Here is a 17167-nt window from a genome sequence, read left to right as displayed (position 1 = left end):
TTAAAGATCGCCTAACCCATGCCAGGCTGAGGATTAGACAATAGGTCGTTCCAGATGCTACACCTGGGTGCGGATCCGATGAGCAGGCCTGTGGGGTATGAGGTGCAGGCTTTGGCTGAGTTCTGCCCGCGGTGCACAGAGCAAGCCCCTCCAACCCCGGCCACAGGCATCCTCGCTGGTTGGTCCTTTCCAGCAGGGGCAGAGGGAGGTGGTCACCCTGTGAGGATGCGGAGGACGAAGAGAGGGTAGATGGAGGGGTGGAGCATGGTGCGGGATGAGCTGGAGAGGTAGGCAGGGAGTGGATCACACAAGACATTGCCAGGTCTTTGGAATTTTAAACAGAAGAGTCACATGATGGGATCTGCCTGTAGCTTGGAGAGTGGCAGGCAGGGTTGGAGGCAGAAGGACTAGATAGACAGAGGTGGCTCAACCTAAAAGGGTGATTGCAGGAATGGAGAAAAGGGAATAGATTTGAGAGCTGCCTAGGTAGAGGACTTACAGGTCCAAGTGATTAGTTGGGTGTAGCAGGCTGGGAGTTACAGCTGACTGAGCTGCTGGGTGGGTGACTCCAAGGCTGCAATGGGGGGTGCCCAAGAAGGAGCAAGGAAGAGGACAAGTTCGATTCTAACCTTCTGCGTTGGGCATGTTTCTGAACGTGTCTGCCCAGTCGGCAGTTGGTTATTCAGGTCTGAGGTTGAGAAGGAAATTCTAGATAAGAAATATGGGTGTGCAAGTCATGAGCATCTGCCTGATAAAGGGAGTTCTAGGAATGAGTGAACCTACCCAAGGGGAGCGTGAAAGGAGACAGCTTGACAGAAGAGACCTGGTGCTGAAGCAGGTAGAGAAGGAGTGACCAAGGGAGTTAGGCAGGAACCCAAGGCTATGTCATTGTGGAACCAGGGCAACAAGTGAGAGATCAGATATTGAGATGCCAGGAAAGATAAGTATGGACAAGTGTCAACTGGACTCAACAAGGTCATAGTGATGTTGCAAAGGCAGCTCTCATTAAGCTGGGGCTCAGGCTGGTTTGTTGAGGAGTAATTATGAGATGGAGAAAATGCCTTGAACAGAGACAACTTTTTCAAGAAGCTTGGCTATAAGGGTGGATAAAGTAGCAGTAGCTAGAACCATTAAAGGTGTTGTTTAAAGATTCAGGAGAACAGCTGAGGAGGTGTGTGAGGGTCAATGGCAGGACAGGGGAGGGTGTGGGACCCAGAGGCTTGGGGGATTAGTCTGCGATGAGAGGAGGGACGGGAGGAAGCACATAGAGATCCGTGACGTGATGTTTCCAGGTGGCAGACAGGGAGCCAGGGCGCCCCACCTCATCCTAGATCTTTCTGGGACACATCAGGGCAGACCAGGCAGGAGAGTGAGGCAGCTTGGGAGGTTTGAAGCTGGAGGAGGATGGTTGGCATTGCTGCCATAGGGGATGGGTGAAGAGAACTGAGGACAGAGATGGGGAGGGATGACAGGTGCCATGTCTGAGGGCACATTGGGCACTGGAGACCATGCATTGGTGTTGGCACCAATCTAGGTAGGCATGATCGTGCCCCACCCTTGGGTCCTCAGCCCTCATCTCCCCCCTCCTGGACTGGCCTCACCTCCACTGCTCTCCAGAAAATCCTTAACCCTCAATCCTTGTCTCTGGGTTTCACTTGAGCTTCCTGCCAGTCTCCTGGTGGACATGGCCACCTAATCCAGAAATTCATGCCATAGGTACTTCTCACTGTGCCGGGTGCTGGCAGGAAAAACAAGATCGTTACAAGTAGCAACAGGTCTAGGGAAAGGCCTGAAGGAGGCAGTGTGGGTTAGTTGTTGTAAGTGAGGACTCTGGGGCCAGAATGCCTGGGTTCTAACCCTGCCTCTGCTGTTGTGGTAGTTGTGTGACCTTGGACAAGTCGGCTGGCCTCAATGAGCCTCACAGAGATGATGTGAGGATTATATTAGTTAATATTCATAAAGCATGTAGTTCTCTGGCTGGCACATAGAGAACACTATATAACTCCATATATGAAACTGTACATATACACCTATATATATGCATGCATGTGTGTGTGTTCAGTCATGTCTCTTTCTCTGCAACTCTGTGGACTGCAGCCTGCTAGGCTCCTCTGTCCATGGAATCTTCCAGGCAAGAATACTGGAGTGAGTTGCCATTCCCTATTCCAGGGGATCTTCCCGACCCAGGGATCAAACTTGCATCTCTTGTGTCTCCTGCATTGACAGGTGGATTCTTCACCACCAGGCCACCTGGGAAGCCCATATATATATGTTTGTGTATATACACACACACACAAGTTATAAGATATTGTCTGGAGGAAAATCACTTTTGATTGGGTGGTTAGCTATCCTATGGCACCCAAGATTCATGATTTCTAGAAGTAGGCTCATCTTATTCCCCTTCCCGTCTTTCGGAACTGGACTATCACCCTGTCTGTTGCAAGGTTCTAGGATGGTTGTGGGCTTAACCAATCCCTGCCCCTGACCCGCAGCACCTTGCTTGGTGTCCTGTGGGCAGAGAGTGGGTTGAGCATTCGACTTGAGTGGAAAGGCTTCAGGAAAGACCAGCTGACTCCCCCGTCTGTCTGTCTCTCGCAGTGCTGTGTTCTTTGCGACCTACCTGACCCTGGCCTGCTGTTCTGGACCCAGGTAAAGATGGTGGAGGGGGGAACTTGTGGGAACTTGAGCAGGGTCTTGGAAGATCTGGCCCCAGTCCTGCCTGCCGCCAGTGCTGTGCACCCTAAGAGAGCCCCATTTTCTGGGCTCTGTTAAGCAGACCTGCCTTCCCCAGTTTCCTTGGCACCTCAAAGGTGGGGGGAGGGTGAGTGGATAGATGGGGGCCCATGGGGATGTGCCCCAGGAGCGGGGGTGAGCTTGCGGAGCCCCAGTCTGTGCTGCTCACACCCCACTCTCCTCTGAACTTGGCGGCTTGCCTTACAGGAGGCATTTCCCCTGGAACCTGATCCTCCTGACCATCTTTGTAAGTGACGTGGGGGTGTCTGGGGACAGATGCTGTAGTGATGGAGGGAGCAGGGATGCAGAGTGAGTTTTGAGGGCCAGGAGTTGGGGACAGCCAAGATGAGGTCACTGAGGGAGGCAGGGGTATTTTCACCCCACTTTTTCTTCAAAGACAATTCACCCTCTCTTTCTAAATGGGCTTCCTCTCTCCACTCCATCCACTCTCTCTTTCCACTATGATTGTGTTTTTAAGAGGTTTGTGTGGGAAATCCTAGAGCTGTGGGTAACAAGGGGGATGGTCATAGGAAAGGGGAAGAGCAGGGCTGCAAAAGAACAAAGGGACAGCTGGCTCAAGGCCCGTTGGGACCTCCTTCCCCAGATGAAGTTCTGGAGGTAAGCGCATATGCACAAAGCAGACTCAGAGTTGAGGGGTGCACACAAGGTGGGGAGACCCAGGCTGGCCCTTGAAGGTGTCTGGGCCCCACCATTCCCTCACACTGTTCTCCTTTCAGACCCTGTCCATGGCCTACCTCACTGGAATGTTGTCCAGGTAAAGCAGATGGGCAGAATGGGGGAGTTGCCCCAAACACTATCCCTCCTGGGAGCACTGGCTAGGCAGGTGTTGGGGAGGGGCAGGCGGGTAGGAAATGCTGGCTTCAAGCCCACTCCTCCTGCACTCTACTGGACAGTGCCTCCAAGACCTGGCCAGGCTGGCGGGGTTGGGGTGGGAGACCGAGGACAGCAAAGTGACACCTCTCAAGCTGCAGCTGAAAGGACCCCACGTTCATGCTCATGCAGTTCCCTGAAAGCCACCTCCATACACCAGCACAAACCCCACCACCACCACCTCTTCAGGATCCTTCTAACAGGATTTCAAGTCCTGAGCATGTTGGGAGGTTGGGTTCCAGTAGAAGGGATGGGGAGGCAGGAGAGGGAGGATCATGGGAAAGGAGGGAAGGTGGGCCCCATGGAGGTGGGATCAGGTCCTTGCAGAGGGGGGTGGGCCTGGGAGGAGGGCTGGGGGAGACCGGAAGCCCTGCCCCGAAGCTGAGCCCCTGCCTGCGGGTCCTGCAGTTACTACAACACCACGTCTGTGCTGCTGTGCCTGAGCATCACGGCCCTTGTCTGCCTCTCCGTCACCGTCTTCAGCTTCCAGACCAAGGTCAGCTCTGGGGCCCATGGGCCCAGGAAGGCAGGGAGGGTGCAGGTTCCGAGCTTGGATCCCTGGCTGGGGAGAGGTCACAACGATGAGAAGCGTGTGGGGAGGGCACCTGGAGTGGATGGGGAGGAACGCCAGGTTCTGGGGTGAGCACTGGAAGGCAGCCTGCCGCCGAGGCCTCAGCCTTCTGGCCAGGGCCGCCCTGTCCAGGCCTGAGGGGCCCTGCAGCTGACACTCAGCCCATCCCTGCAGTTCGACTTCACATCCTGCCAAGGTGTGCTCTTCGTGCTGCTCATGACCCTCTTCTTCAGTGGGCTCATCCTGGCCATCCTCCTGCCCTTCCAATATGTGAGTCTCTGGCTCTGCCTGCCGCCCCTGGGGATAAAGGGGGTGGGATCGCTGGCCTGAGGCTGCCGCTTCCTCCTGCGCCCTCGAGGGAAGGCCCGGAGCTAAGGCCTCACAGCCTGCCATCCAGTCCTGCCCCTCCTGGCACCTTCCATGGGCTTGTTGGCAGTGTAAGCAAACACAGGCTTTTCTTGGCAGGTCTGGGCACCTGCCTGCTCCACAAGCCACATCCGGCTTCACCTTTCCTATCCTCCCCGCTAGGGTGGAGGCGAGGCTGAGGCGGAGGGCTAGGAGCTTTTGTAAACCCTAGGCAGGGGAGGGGCTCTGGAGTTCCATGGGGCTACGAAGCCCAGAGGGGCCCCGAGGACAGGCCTCCTGGGACTCTGGGGGGATCAGTCAAGTCCAGAGAGGCAGGATCTGGCTGGCCAGGCAGGTGGAAAGTGAGACGGCAGGGCTCTAAGCACACCCTCACCTCATGAGGGGGTCCATGGGAACAGTCGAATCTCAGCTCTTTAAGTGTCTGGCCTGTGGGGAAACCCAGCTAGGACTGCTCGGGGCTCAGTGACCTATTCCAGGCACTCGGGCTGCTGCAGGTGGAGAAGGGGCAGACGGAGGGCATCACAGGAGGGGGTTTGAATCCTGGGAACCCAAGAGAGCAGCTACTGGACCCCAGCTGAACCCACTGCTGTGCGTGCCCCCAGGCTCCTCTTGGTCCCCACCACCCCTTGTCTTCCAGGCCAGGAGCAGCCTTCCTCACTGCCGCTCCCCTACCCCATCCTGCCCAGCCCCCGGGTATTGGCTCCCAGTCCAGGACATCAGGATTGGTTCTGGCATTTCCTTGGCTCTTCCCAGGATCCTGTTGACGAAGGGAGGAGCCGGAGCTGGCCTGGGGGCCCTCTGTGTATCTAGGATGGGGGATGGGTACAGGAAGGGGCCCAGAGCTTCAAAGAACCCTTTATTGACCCGGGTCAGGTTCATAGGATGCCTGTGTTTCCAGGAATCTTCTAGGGGAAGGCCCTACAGAGGGCATGGCTGGTTTGGCACCTCTTGCAAGGTTTCCACACACGGCCAGGTGCCACTGAGGCCCCTGGGGGAGCAGAGGTTGGGAAGCGGGGGCAGACAATCCCATCAAGTTCAGCAACAAGGACTCCAGGTGCCCCTCCTCCCTGGCCTAAAGTCTATCCGCTTCTCTCTGAGACCCTCACCCCCACAGGCAGAGCCAGGGGGTCCCGACAGGCGGACCGAGAGTCCAGGAATGAGTGCATAATGGGAGGAGGGCGCAGCCTCCAGCCAGACTCAGGCTGGGAGGATGACAGGGCCCCATAGGATGAGTCACCCTGGGCCAGCCTCAGCCTGGGGCTGTGTGTGGAGCGAAGAAGTCCTGGCCAGTCGGGAGCTCCCCTGCCAGCCCCTCACGATCACTGTTATTCTGGGGCTCCCCTAGCCCAGAGGGTTAAGGACCTCTCGGTCTAGGGCTGGGTTAGGGGGGCGGTGAGAGAGAGGGCCCCCACTGGGGAGGTCTGTCCTTCATCCTCCATTCTCAGGACTGACCCCTTCTCCCTTTCCCGCTGCCCCTCGCCCCCACCACCCACCCTCACCCTCCCTGAGTCCATATTTTTGTCTGCCTTGCAGGTACCTTGGCTCCACGCAGTGTATGCCGTGCTGGGAGCAGGCGTGTTTACATTGGTGAGTGTACCCCCGGGGCCCCGCCTTTTCAGCCCCCCACCACCTCCTCAGGCCCCTCTTCCGTCCCTATCTTCCTCATGGTCCACTTCTCTGAACCCCCATGGAGCATCAGTGGGCAGGGGCGGGACTCAGTGCTGCTCAGGTCTCCAAGACAGATCAGCTGACCTGTGCACGGGCATGGAAGGTTGTAACAGCAGAATTGACACTTTAAACAGAGCTGGGAAGAGGTACCCCTAGATCCTGGGGAGAGGTTCAGTGTCGCTTGTGGGAGCAGGGAAGTGAGGGTGTCCCTACCACATGGACTAAGTTAGCCCTGGCTGTCTCCTGGAGGTAATCTGGGAAGATTTCTTGGAGCAAAGGAGATTCCAGGTACTCTGTGACAGATGCATGTACATTGAACTTGTCCTTGGCTGCCCTCACCAAGCTGAGAGTGTTAATGATGATGATACCGATAACAGTGATAGTTAATATTTTATTGAGCACTTACTTCTCCCACAGCAAGCTCTTCACATACACTAACTCCTCACCGTAGCTCTATAAAATAGGTTCTGTTGTTCTCAAATTAAGATGAGGGGCTTGAGCTCAGAGACTTTAAATCCCTCCCCAGGTGGCACTAGTGGGAAAGAACCCGCCTGCCAATGCAGGAGACATAAGACAATGAATGGTAAATCAACTAGCGTAGCCTTGGGCAAGACTAGGGGTACCAGCTCATCCTGGTTGACCCAGAACCTTACTGGTTTCAGCACCGAAAGTCCCCCTTCTTGGGGGGAAAGCCCCTAGGAACTGCAAGGTTGGACAAACCAGGATGGTTGATTATCCTGTGACACTGATTGCTCTTGGTTCCTGGACCAGCAGTCTTTCCTACAGATGTGTGTGTGTTTAGTCGCTCAGAGATGTCCGACTCTTTGCAACCCCATGGACTGGAGCTTGCCAGGCTCCTCTGTCTATGGGGATTCTCCAGGCAAGAATACTGGACTGGGTTGCCATGTCCTTCTCCAGGCGATCTTTCTGACCCAGGGATCAAACCCACATCTCATATATCTCCTGCATTGCAGGCAGATTTTTTACCTGCTGAGCCATCAGGGAAGCCTTTCCTGCAGATAGTACCTGCTGAAGACAAATCTCAATGAAAAGGATGGGTCAGGGGAGTCAGCCTAGGAGGAAAGGAAGCAGGAGGGCCAGACTGAGGGGAGTGAGACTGGGGAAGCCTCAGAGAACAGTGTTTGCAGGGACAAATGGAAGAAGAGGGGTCCAGGCAGGGCAGAGTGGGAGGAGGGCAATCACCGAGGGAGGGTCAGAAGTGTGCTTGGCTTCTCGCTGCTGCACATGCGTCAGCTGTGCGGGGAGACTGTGCAGACAAGTAAGGTTGGATGAACAGTAATCCCTTAAATTTGTTTAATAATCGTTTGTTATTAGAAATAATAAAAACAATCCCAACCATTGGTTCCACCCTTTCCATTTTACAAAGCACTTTCACACATATTACCTCATGGGATCTCCATCACATCCCAGGGAGGGAGGCAATGCTGCTGTTAGAAGACCTGCTTTCTAGATATACCTGAGGTCATGGGTGTTAAGGGGCTGGCACAGAGTCCCACTGCCAGTAAAGGGCAGATTTAGGGCAGGACCCAGTTGTCCTGGGCCCAGCCTGCTGCCATTTCCAGAACCCCCTCAAAGAGGACAACTTCTGTTGGCTTGAAGTGGGAAGAGGCTGGGGCGATCTCTCTGGCAATGTTCCCCCTCTTTCTCTTGCACCATCTGTATTGCCCTTTCTACTGGATTTTTTCCATCAGCATAAAAACAGGCTGTAATTTCTCCCAACTGAAAAAATAGCAATACAAAAAACCCTTAACTCACATTTGCCTCTAGTCCCCCCATTTAGAGCAAAGCTTCTTATAAGGGAATCCATGCGGTCTCCAATTCTTCCCCCTTCCTCCCTTCTCTCCACTCCATCATTCTTGTGTGTGCTTAGTCGCCTAGTCGTGTCTGACTCTTTGCGACCTCATCGATGGTAGCCTGCCAGGCTCCTTTGTCCATGGGGATTCTCCAGGCAAGAATACTGTAGTGGGTTGCCATGCCCTCCTCCAGGAGATCTTCCCAACACAGGGATCAAACCCCAGTCTCCCACATTGCGGGTGGATTCTTTACGGTCTGAGACACCAGGAAAGCCCATGAATACTGGAGTGGGTAGCCTATCCCTTCTCCAGGGGATCTTCCTGACCCAGGAATTGAACCGGGGTCTCCTGTGTTGCAGGCGGATTCTTTACCAGCTGAGCTACCAGGGAAGACTGAATCCTCTTTAAATGTTCTCATCAGGGTCCCCAGTGGGCTCCCTGTGACTGAACCCAGTGGTCATTTCTTAGTCCTTGTCTTGCTTGACTCTCGGCAGCACTTGGTACAGTTGTTCACGCCCTCCCCCCAGAAGCCTCTTCTTCACTTGGTGTCCAGGCACCAGCATTTGCCTCTACCTTCATGGCTACTCCCTGGTCCACGTCGCCACCATGGCCCACCTGGATTCTCGAAATGCCTCCCCTGGGTGCTGCCCCCTGCAGTCTGTGTCAGTACCACAGCGGTGGGAGGGCTCCTATTCACTGTTAAAGAAGGTCAGATCATTTCTGCACTTGGAGATGGAAATGGCAGCCCACTCCGGTGTTCTTGCCTGGAGAATCCCAGGGACAGAGGAGCCTGGTGGGCTGGCGTCTATGGGGTCGCACAGAGTCAGACACGAGTGAAGCGACTTAGCAGCAGCAGCAGCATTTCTGCACTTGGCCTCCAGCAATCGCTGCCCACTGCCCGCAGGCCCTCCTGACCTCATGGCCTCCCGCTCCTGGTCGCCCACTCTGCTGCAGCCACAAGCATCCTTGCTGCTCCCTAGGATGGCGGGCTCACTCCCAGCCCCAGGTCCCTGCTCCCTTGTTGCCTCTGTCGATTCCTTCTGATCTTCTCACGGCTCCCCATCTCCCCTCCTTCCAGTGTTTGCTTTGTTTACAGTCTTGTGTGCTGAGTGTGTTTATACACACACACACACATGTAGGCATGCCCACAGGTTGCTCCCTTTATTTCTCTCCATCGCACATCTCATCCTCTGACATACTGTATATTTTTCTGGTTTATTTATTGTCTCTATCCAGCAGAATTTAAGTTCCTTGAAGGCAGGGATTTGGGTCTGGCTGGCTTGTCACTGCATCCACAGTGTCTAGAACAGTGGCTGGCTGTTGTACCCACAGCCTAGGGGTTCACAGCAGGCACCCCTAGATGTTTTCAGAATGAACGGACTCCAGAGAGGTCAGGTCCAGCTGAGGCACTGTCAGAGTGAGGCACAGAAAGCATGACTGCACAGCTGACTTAGGCATCCATCTCCCGTGAGTCACAGGGGAGGAGGAACCATTGCACTTAATTACCCATTAATGTTTCGTTAGGAGAGCAACACGCTGACTCTCCTCTGTCAGGCTCATCCTTCGAGTCATGTAAACAGTGGTCAGGAGCAGTGGCGTCAGTCCCCCAGCCCCATCCCCTGCCCTCTGTCACCTGGGTCAAAGGAAGGAAGACCTGCAGCCCATCCCACAGCGTGGGGAGGGTTGAGGAGGGGCCACTGGACTCATTCCCCTCCCTCCCTCTCAGTTTCACGTGGATGGAGGCCCACAGAGGCCCAGCCCCATAAGAACTAAGGTTCCCGTGCCTTTCCACTAACCTCAACTCAGAAGGTCCTTGACCTCAATCTGATCCTGCTTCCAGCATCACTTCTGTCCTTTGGAATCTGTGGTCCAACCTATCCCCAGAACTGGTGTCCAGCACCCCTGGTCTCTCGATCTGTCCATCCTGCCTTCTCCTACCCTAGCCTTTGGCGAATTCTCATCACCGTGAAGGGTGCTCCAAGCACTGCAGCTAGGCAAGGATGTCACTCAGCGATCCCTGCCCCTCTTGCTGCCTCGGGGAGGATGTGTGAGAAAAGGGGGAAGAGAAGTACTAGAGGAGGGCCCAGCCCCCAGTGAGAACCGCCCCAGCCCCACCAGCCTGGGCCTTGGAAGGGCTGTGAGAAGCAAAGGGCTTTCTCCTACAGACCTCAGCCCCTCCCCGAAATACCGTTGTCTTGGATAGCAGGGCCTCCCAGCTGGACTAGGCTGAGATTGGGGAGATGGGGAGCCAAGGTCTCTTAGGGCCATGGTCCTGCTGGCAGGGATGGGCCCCTCCTGGGCCTCACCCTGACTAGCCTTGGCACATTCTCGAGAGGCTTGGGTTTTTCTCTATCGCCCTACCCTGTAACCCCCCTCTGGGCACCAGACTCAAATGCCAGTGGAAGTGGTGAGTCAGTTGGAAGTTTCTGGGCTCAGGGTGGCCCCGTTCTCCTCTCCCTTCTATGTCCCCTCCTTGAGTGCATTTTTGTAGAAGCTGATGGAAAGCGAGGCAGGGGAGCATGATGGGTGGGCTGGGGTGGTGAGGCAAGGCGCAGGGGCTGGGACAGAGCAGGAGAGTTGGGGCAGGAAGAAAGAGAGAGGGAGCGAGCACGCAGGGCCTGGATGGCTGCCTTTCTGCTGCGGCAGCACCTCTGTACCTACATGACTGTGGGCAGGTGCTCTACCTCAGAGCTGGTCCTCCTCTGGGGAAGTGAAGTCTCCCAGTCCCTGAAATCATGAAGCCAAGCCCTGATACCTGGGGAGAAACCAGGAATAGGACTTTAGGTGTCAGGCTCAGTGGGAAGAGAACTTTCTTCTGCCTGTCCCACCTGGCCAGTTTCAGGACCTCTGGCAACATTCGTTCCTGTGCTTTAAGGAAGATGAGTGAGAAGCCAGATTCATGAGTAGGACAGAGGCTGGGAGATTATTTAGGAGGCCGCTGCAGTGTCCCAGAGTCAAGGACAGGGCGGCCCAGAGCACTTGCGTGGTCAGTACAGGATGCATCAGGGTCTGATGGTGTCTGGGTGAGTGAAGCTTGGATGGGAAGATGCTCTTTCTGTAGAGGGGCTGGGCCTCCAGTTCTGGGTATTGACTCCTGGCCATTGAGGGGGCACTCATAGCCATCTGTCCTCAGTCCCCCGGAAGGACCGTGAGCACTCAGAGCTGGCAGGGACTTTCCTGTGCTGAGGCCCAGAGAGAGCGCAAACAGACTCACACACCACGTGCCTGCATACCACACACAGGCATACCATACACACGTCACACACCTACACCACATATACCATATACACACCTACACACATCACACACACACACCACTCACATATACACACACCACACACTCACAAACACACACACCCATACCATATGCATGTCACACACCTACACCACATATACCATATACACACCTACACACATCATACACACACACCACTCACATATACACACACCACACACTCACAAACACACACACCCATACCATATGCACGTCACACACCTACACCACATATACCATATACACACCTACACACATCACACACACACACCACTCACATACATACACATACCACACACTCACAAACACACACACGCACACCATACACGTCACACACATACGCCACATATACCACATACACACCTACACACATCACACGCACACACCACACACTCACAAACACTCACATGCACACCATACACATGTCACATATACACCACATATACCATATACACACCTACACACCCCAGTCACATATACACACACCACACACTCACAAATACATACATGCGTACCATACACATGTCACATATATACACCACATATACCACACACACCACACACATGCACACCACACACACATGCACACCACACACATCACACACATACAGCACACATACCACATACATACCTACATACACCACAGAGACCATACATATATACACCACACACATACACACATGCACACACCCACACACATGCACACCACACACATCACATACATACACCACACATACCACATACACACCTACACACTTCACACACCACACCATGCACACTATATACATGTCACACATATACACACCACACATACCACGTACACACCTGCACACATCACACATACATACCACACATATATACAACCACACACACATACACGCCATATATACGCCACATACCTATACCACATGTACTACATACACACTTGCATACATCACACATACACACCACACACACACATACCACACACACATGCACACTTTACACACGTCACACATATACATACACCACACATACCACATGTATACCACACACACACACCCCACATATAGTCCACACACATATACATACCACACAATCACATACACATGCATACCATATACACGTCACACATACACACCACACATCACTTACACAACATATAACACACACACCACAGACACACAGACACACCACACGCATGCAGTGTTGGCTGCCAGACTGGATGAAACACCCCTTTTTCTGATTCTCAGCTCAGCACTCTTTCTATTCTGTCTCCCTTTCCATTTCACAGATGGAAAGATGAAGGCCTGGAGAGGTCTGTCCCCTCACATCAGGAGGGTCCAGAGAGGCCTTCTCAGCCTCTGTCATCCAGAGGCTGGGCTTCAGGCAGTCTCTTCATCCAGATCCACCTGGGAATCCGCGTGTCCTGGGAATCTTCCCCAGTCTTTGAGGGGCTCAGGGAAGAGACCCAGTCTGCCCCACCCCACCACTTGCCCTGATTTTCTCGTGGAGGCTATGGTATATGCCCTGCCTTCTTCACAGTTAGAGAAACACTTTGAAAAGTAAAAATGGCTACACAGACCTGAGGGAGGGATATGATTTTCTTTCAGACTTTATTTCATTCAGAATTTGGTGACTCCTTTGCCTCACTGGTTTCCATGAGCTTAAGGGATCCCGTGAGAGAACCTTCTCTATTCGGCAGCCCGCCCTCTGCCACCATAGCAGCCCTGATACCCAACCTGAGGCCTCATCGAACCCTGGAGTCCAAATGAATTCCTCAGAGGGCAGGAGGAGGGAGGGTGGATTGACCAGTAATTGCTCCTTCAGGAGGAAAGTACACTCGTGCCCCGCTCCTGCGCCTCAACTCAGTCTCACTTCCTCAGACACTAATCCTCAGAAACCAACGCCCTGCTCAAACCAAGCCCTTCAAACCAACACCCTAACTCGGAGAAGGTGAAGGAAACCCCCTGCCCCAGGGCTTGTGGACTGAAGGAGGGGTGATTAAGAGTCCCACTAGGGCTCAGGGCAGGACACATCTACATGGGCCTGAGCGGGGGAGGTGCTCGCAGGAGGCCTTCCGGGGAGCTCTCCAGGTGACCACGGGCATCCCACCCAAACCACAGTCAAGACCTCACTCATCCTCTTGCCACTGTGACCTTTGGGCAAGTTACTTGATCTCTCTGTGCCTCGTTTTTATAATGGGGCTAATATTAACTGCTTCACAAGGCTGTGGTAATGCTTAATAAGATAATATATAAATGGAAAAAAGAAAATGGCTGAGCACCTGGAATGTGGTAGTTTCTCAGCTGCCCTGGGAGCTTTCGCTCTTATCGTACATGTTAACCTTGTAGTTCAGAGCCCAGATTTTGGAGCACTGTGTGTGTGTGCACACTAAATTGCTTCCATCGTGTCCAACTCTGCGACCGCATGGATCCTCTGTCCTTGGGATTTCCCAGGCTAGAAAATTGGAGTGGGTGGCCATGCCCTCCTCCAGGGGATCTTTCCAACTCAGGGATTGAACCTTTGTCTCTTAAGTCTCCTACGTTGGCAGGTGGGCTCTTTACCACTATCGCTCCTTGGGAAACCCTTGGAGCAGAGTATCTGGGTTCAAATCCGTTCTCTGCAACATTTAAGCTGGGTGGATTGATTGAGTCATGTTACTCTCTGTACTTCTGTTTCCTTATCCATAAAATTCAGATAATAGTTCCCACCCCATAGCTTGTAACTTGTAAGTGAATCAGTATATACAAAGCACTGAGAAAGTGCCTGGCATGTCATCAGTGAACAATAATATTACCTATTAGCAGCTGTCAGTTGGAGAGGGCAATGGCACCCCACTCTAGTACTCTTGCCTGGAAAATCCCATGGGCGGAGGAACCTGGTGGGCTGCAGTCCATGGGGCCGTGAGGAGTCGGACACGACTGAAGCAACTTAGCAGCAGCAGCAGTTGTCGGTTGCCCAAGGTCAGAGGCAAGCTTTGAACCCAAGTCTATGGGACTCCCTAGTCCATGTTCTTGAGCTCTGTTACATGCACACCCTTCCTTTTTAACTTGCCTTCTCACATTGCTCCCCTCTTGTCCAGACCCTGTCAGACCCTGTTCCTTTGGTAGTGGTGGCCCACCTGAAGGTGCTCCCCAGGACTGCAGCATGCAGAGGTCATCTGTGCTGTTTAAACTTAAAAAAAAAAAAAAAAAAAAACAGAACTGCTCTTTTATTTAAATATGTATTCATTTCTTCAGCTGCGCTGGGTCTTAGGTATGGCATATGAACTCTTAGTTGCAGCATATGGGATCTAGTTTCCTGACCAGGGATTGAACCTGGGCCCCTGCCTTGGGAGCTCAGAGTCTTAGCCACTGCACCACGAGGGAAGTCCCCTGTGCTGTTTAAAGTTTTAACACCCAAGCCACTGAAGACAGAAGTATTTTCTATGGGACTGAAGCAGGTCTCCACTCAGGTGCCCTCTCCCTGTCCTACATCCCAACCGAGGGCATAAGGGCTTAAAGCTGGCAGTTAGTCTCTTTTCTCTGGAATCCTCAGAGCCCAGTCTCACCCTTTAGCCCAGAAAGTGAGGAGCAGATGGGCCCAGCGCTCCCTGCACCCCTCAGGTAGCCCGCTGGGCTCTTAGCCATGAACTTTGGGTACACTTTTCTTCCCACCTCTTCCATCCTTATACACAAACACACATACACACACACACACACCCACCTCATGCCCCAAAGTGATGTCACACGGTGGAAAGAGAATGGAATTGACTGTCCTCTCAGCTGTGTGAAGTGGGTGAGGCACTTACATTCTCAGAGCCTCAGTCTCCTCAGTTCCCTGGCAGAGATGATTATGCAATATCTGCCCCAGGGGCTTGTGGTGAGAATTAAATGAAAGGGTTCATGAACTCTTCTTTTGTGTTACTTTAACCCTTCTTTTAAAATTTTCTAATATATAGTATGTGCGTGCATGCTTAGTCACTAAATCATGTTCAACTCTTTGCAACCCCATGGACTGTAACCCACCAGGCTCCTCTGGCCCTGGGATTCTGCAGGCAAGAATACTAAGTGGGTTGCCATGCCCTTCTCCAGGGGATTTTTCAAACCCAGGAATTGAATACGTTTATTCATATATTTCATTTTTTAACCTTAAATAATAAACATAAAGCAAATGTCATCATGCCATATCCTTCCCTGCCTTCCCAGTGGTAATTGCTGTGGTTAATTGTCTTTCTTTCCAGACCTTTCTATATGCATTTTATAGATATATGCTAGGTAGCTTCTATGTCATAGGTTTTTTGTTAGGTAAAGGAGCGAATGTGATATGGATTTTTCTGTCTGTTGTTCATTTCTCATAATAGATGTTATCAGAGATATTTCTGCCTCAGCACAATTGATCGAGTTTGGGGTTGTTTCCAGGGTTTCTTTGTTAGAAGCAACGCTGCCTTGAACAGCTTTGGGTGTGCTGCTGGCATTTCTATGGGATGGACACGGTCCGCGTATTATTTTTTATGCTGATTCAACCCATTATAACCCCAGCTTTTTGTATCTAGTGCCTGTTCATTGGTGGCTCTGTGCTGCCCTTTCTATGGCATGGCTCCCTCAGAGCGTCTCCAGCTCACCTCCGGGAGGGCGGCAGACGCAAGCCTGGGCGCCCCAGGATCAGGCCGACTGCGTGGCCCGGGGGGCCTGGCCAGGTCCAGCCCTGACCAGTAGGGTGAGCCAGGAAAGTCTGCCTTTGTCTTCTGTGCCATCTGCACGTGCCTCCTCCCTCCCAGCAAGCCCACCCCACCCCCACCGTCTCTTTCGGGATGTAGGAGAAGGTAAACTGGTTCCAGCTGGATAAGTGGCCATCAGCAAGTCACTCACCTGCTCTGAGCCTCCCTTCCTCCTGTGTAAAATAATGATGATACTATCCACCTCCTGGGGTGAACTGGGCAAGTGAGATAAAGCACTAGTGTGTGAAGACTGCTCAGATGTAAGTTAATAGCACCCCCATCCTGCTCCTACCCCTGACCGCCATGTCCCTCCTGAAGGGTCTCATATCCAGCTGGCTCGCAACTCAAGCACCTGCTGTCATTTTAGATGTTAGCGGGCAACTGAGTTGTTAGCTCTCAACTGAGATCTTGGCTGCCAGCTAAGGTGCTAACTATAACCAAGATACCTGCTCTCAGCCAAGACGTTAGTTAACAGTGCTCATCACCCAGGGAGATTATCAAGTTACTTTTCCCTGTGTGCGTCCATGCTCATAGCGTAATCTCTGATCATGTTTTTTGCTCTCATTAGACAGTCAGTGCTCTGAAGGCAATTCCCTGTAGCATAGTAGATGCTCGCTTTAAATATTGTTGGGAATAAATGAATGGAAACCCTTCCGCTGGCTCAACAGGCATGAAGTTGCAGTGGTGGGTGGTACTGGGCTGTGGAGTGGAAATTTGGAGCAAACTCTCCCACACAGTCCATGGAGATCAGCATCCATGGCCATGCGCCAAAGGCAGGGACAGGATCCATTTCATCCCTCTTTTCTCAAAGAAAAGGGCTTCCCTGGTGGCTCAGACAGTAAAGAATCTGCCCACAATGCAGGAGACCCAGATTCGATCCCTGAGTCAGGAAGATCCCCAGAGAAGGGAGTGGTAACCTACTCCATGGGATAGAGGAGACTGGTGGCCTACAGTCTATGGGGTCACAAAGAGTAGGACACGACTGAGTGACTAATACTTTTCTCCAAGAGAAAAGCCAGCTGGCTGTTCTAGGCGGCTCCTTGGAGAGCAGCCCCCCACCACCCCTCCAATAGGGTCAGGTTCAAGCCTTCTAGGTTGAGAGATTTTATTTCATTAGCTCACCCAGGGGTGACCAGGCTCTGGGAAATCAACCAAGCAAGCAATGATTG

The 17167-nt window shown here is 52.9% G+C and overlaps 1 protein-coding gene across 1 annotated transcript in view; it reads left to right on the top strand.

The window, feature by feature from the left end:
- FAIM2 (Fas apoptotic inhibitory molecule 2) overlaps nucleotides 1-17167 on the top strand; it is a 43816-nt gene that overhangs the window by 24439 nt on the left and 2210 nt on the right. The window contains exons 7-12 of the mRNA XM_055579907.1: nucleotides 2599-2649; nucleotides 2941-2980; nucleotides 3471-3508; nucleotides 4033-4120; nucleotides 4370-4465; nucleotides 6095-6148. Coding sequence (XP_055435882.1) covers nucleotides 2599-2649; nucleotides 2941-2980; nucleotides 3471-3508; nucleotides 4033-4120; nucleotides 4370-4465; nucleotides 6095-6148 — 367 coding nt within the window. The remainder of the gene's footprint in view (nucleotides 1-2598; nucleotides 2650-2940; nucleotides 2981-3470; nucleotides 3509-4032; nucleotides 4121-4369; nucleotides 4466-6094; nucleotides 6149-17167) is intronic.

This window comes from Bubalus kerabau, chromosome 1 (genome assembly GCF_029407905.1).
Source record: "Bubalus kerabau isolate K-KA32 ecotype Philippines breed swamp buffalo chromosome 1, PCC_UOA_SB_1v2, whole genome shotgun sequence".
NCBI lineage: Eukaryota > Metazoa > Chordata > Mammalia > Artiodactyla > Bovidae > Bubalus > Bubalus kerabau.
Note: the sequence above shows the minus strand (reverse complement) of the source record. Positions and strands in the feature narration are given on the sequence as shown.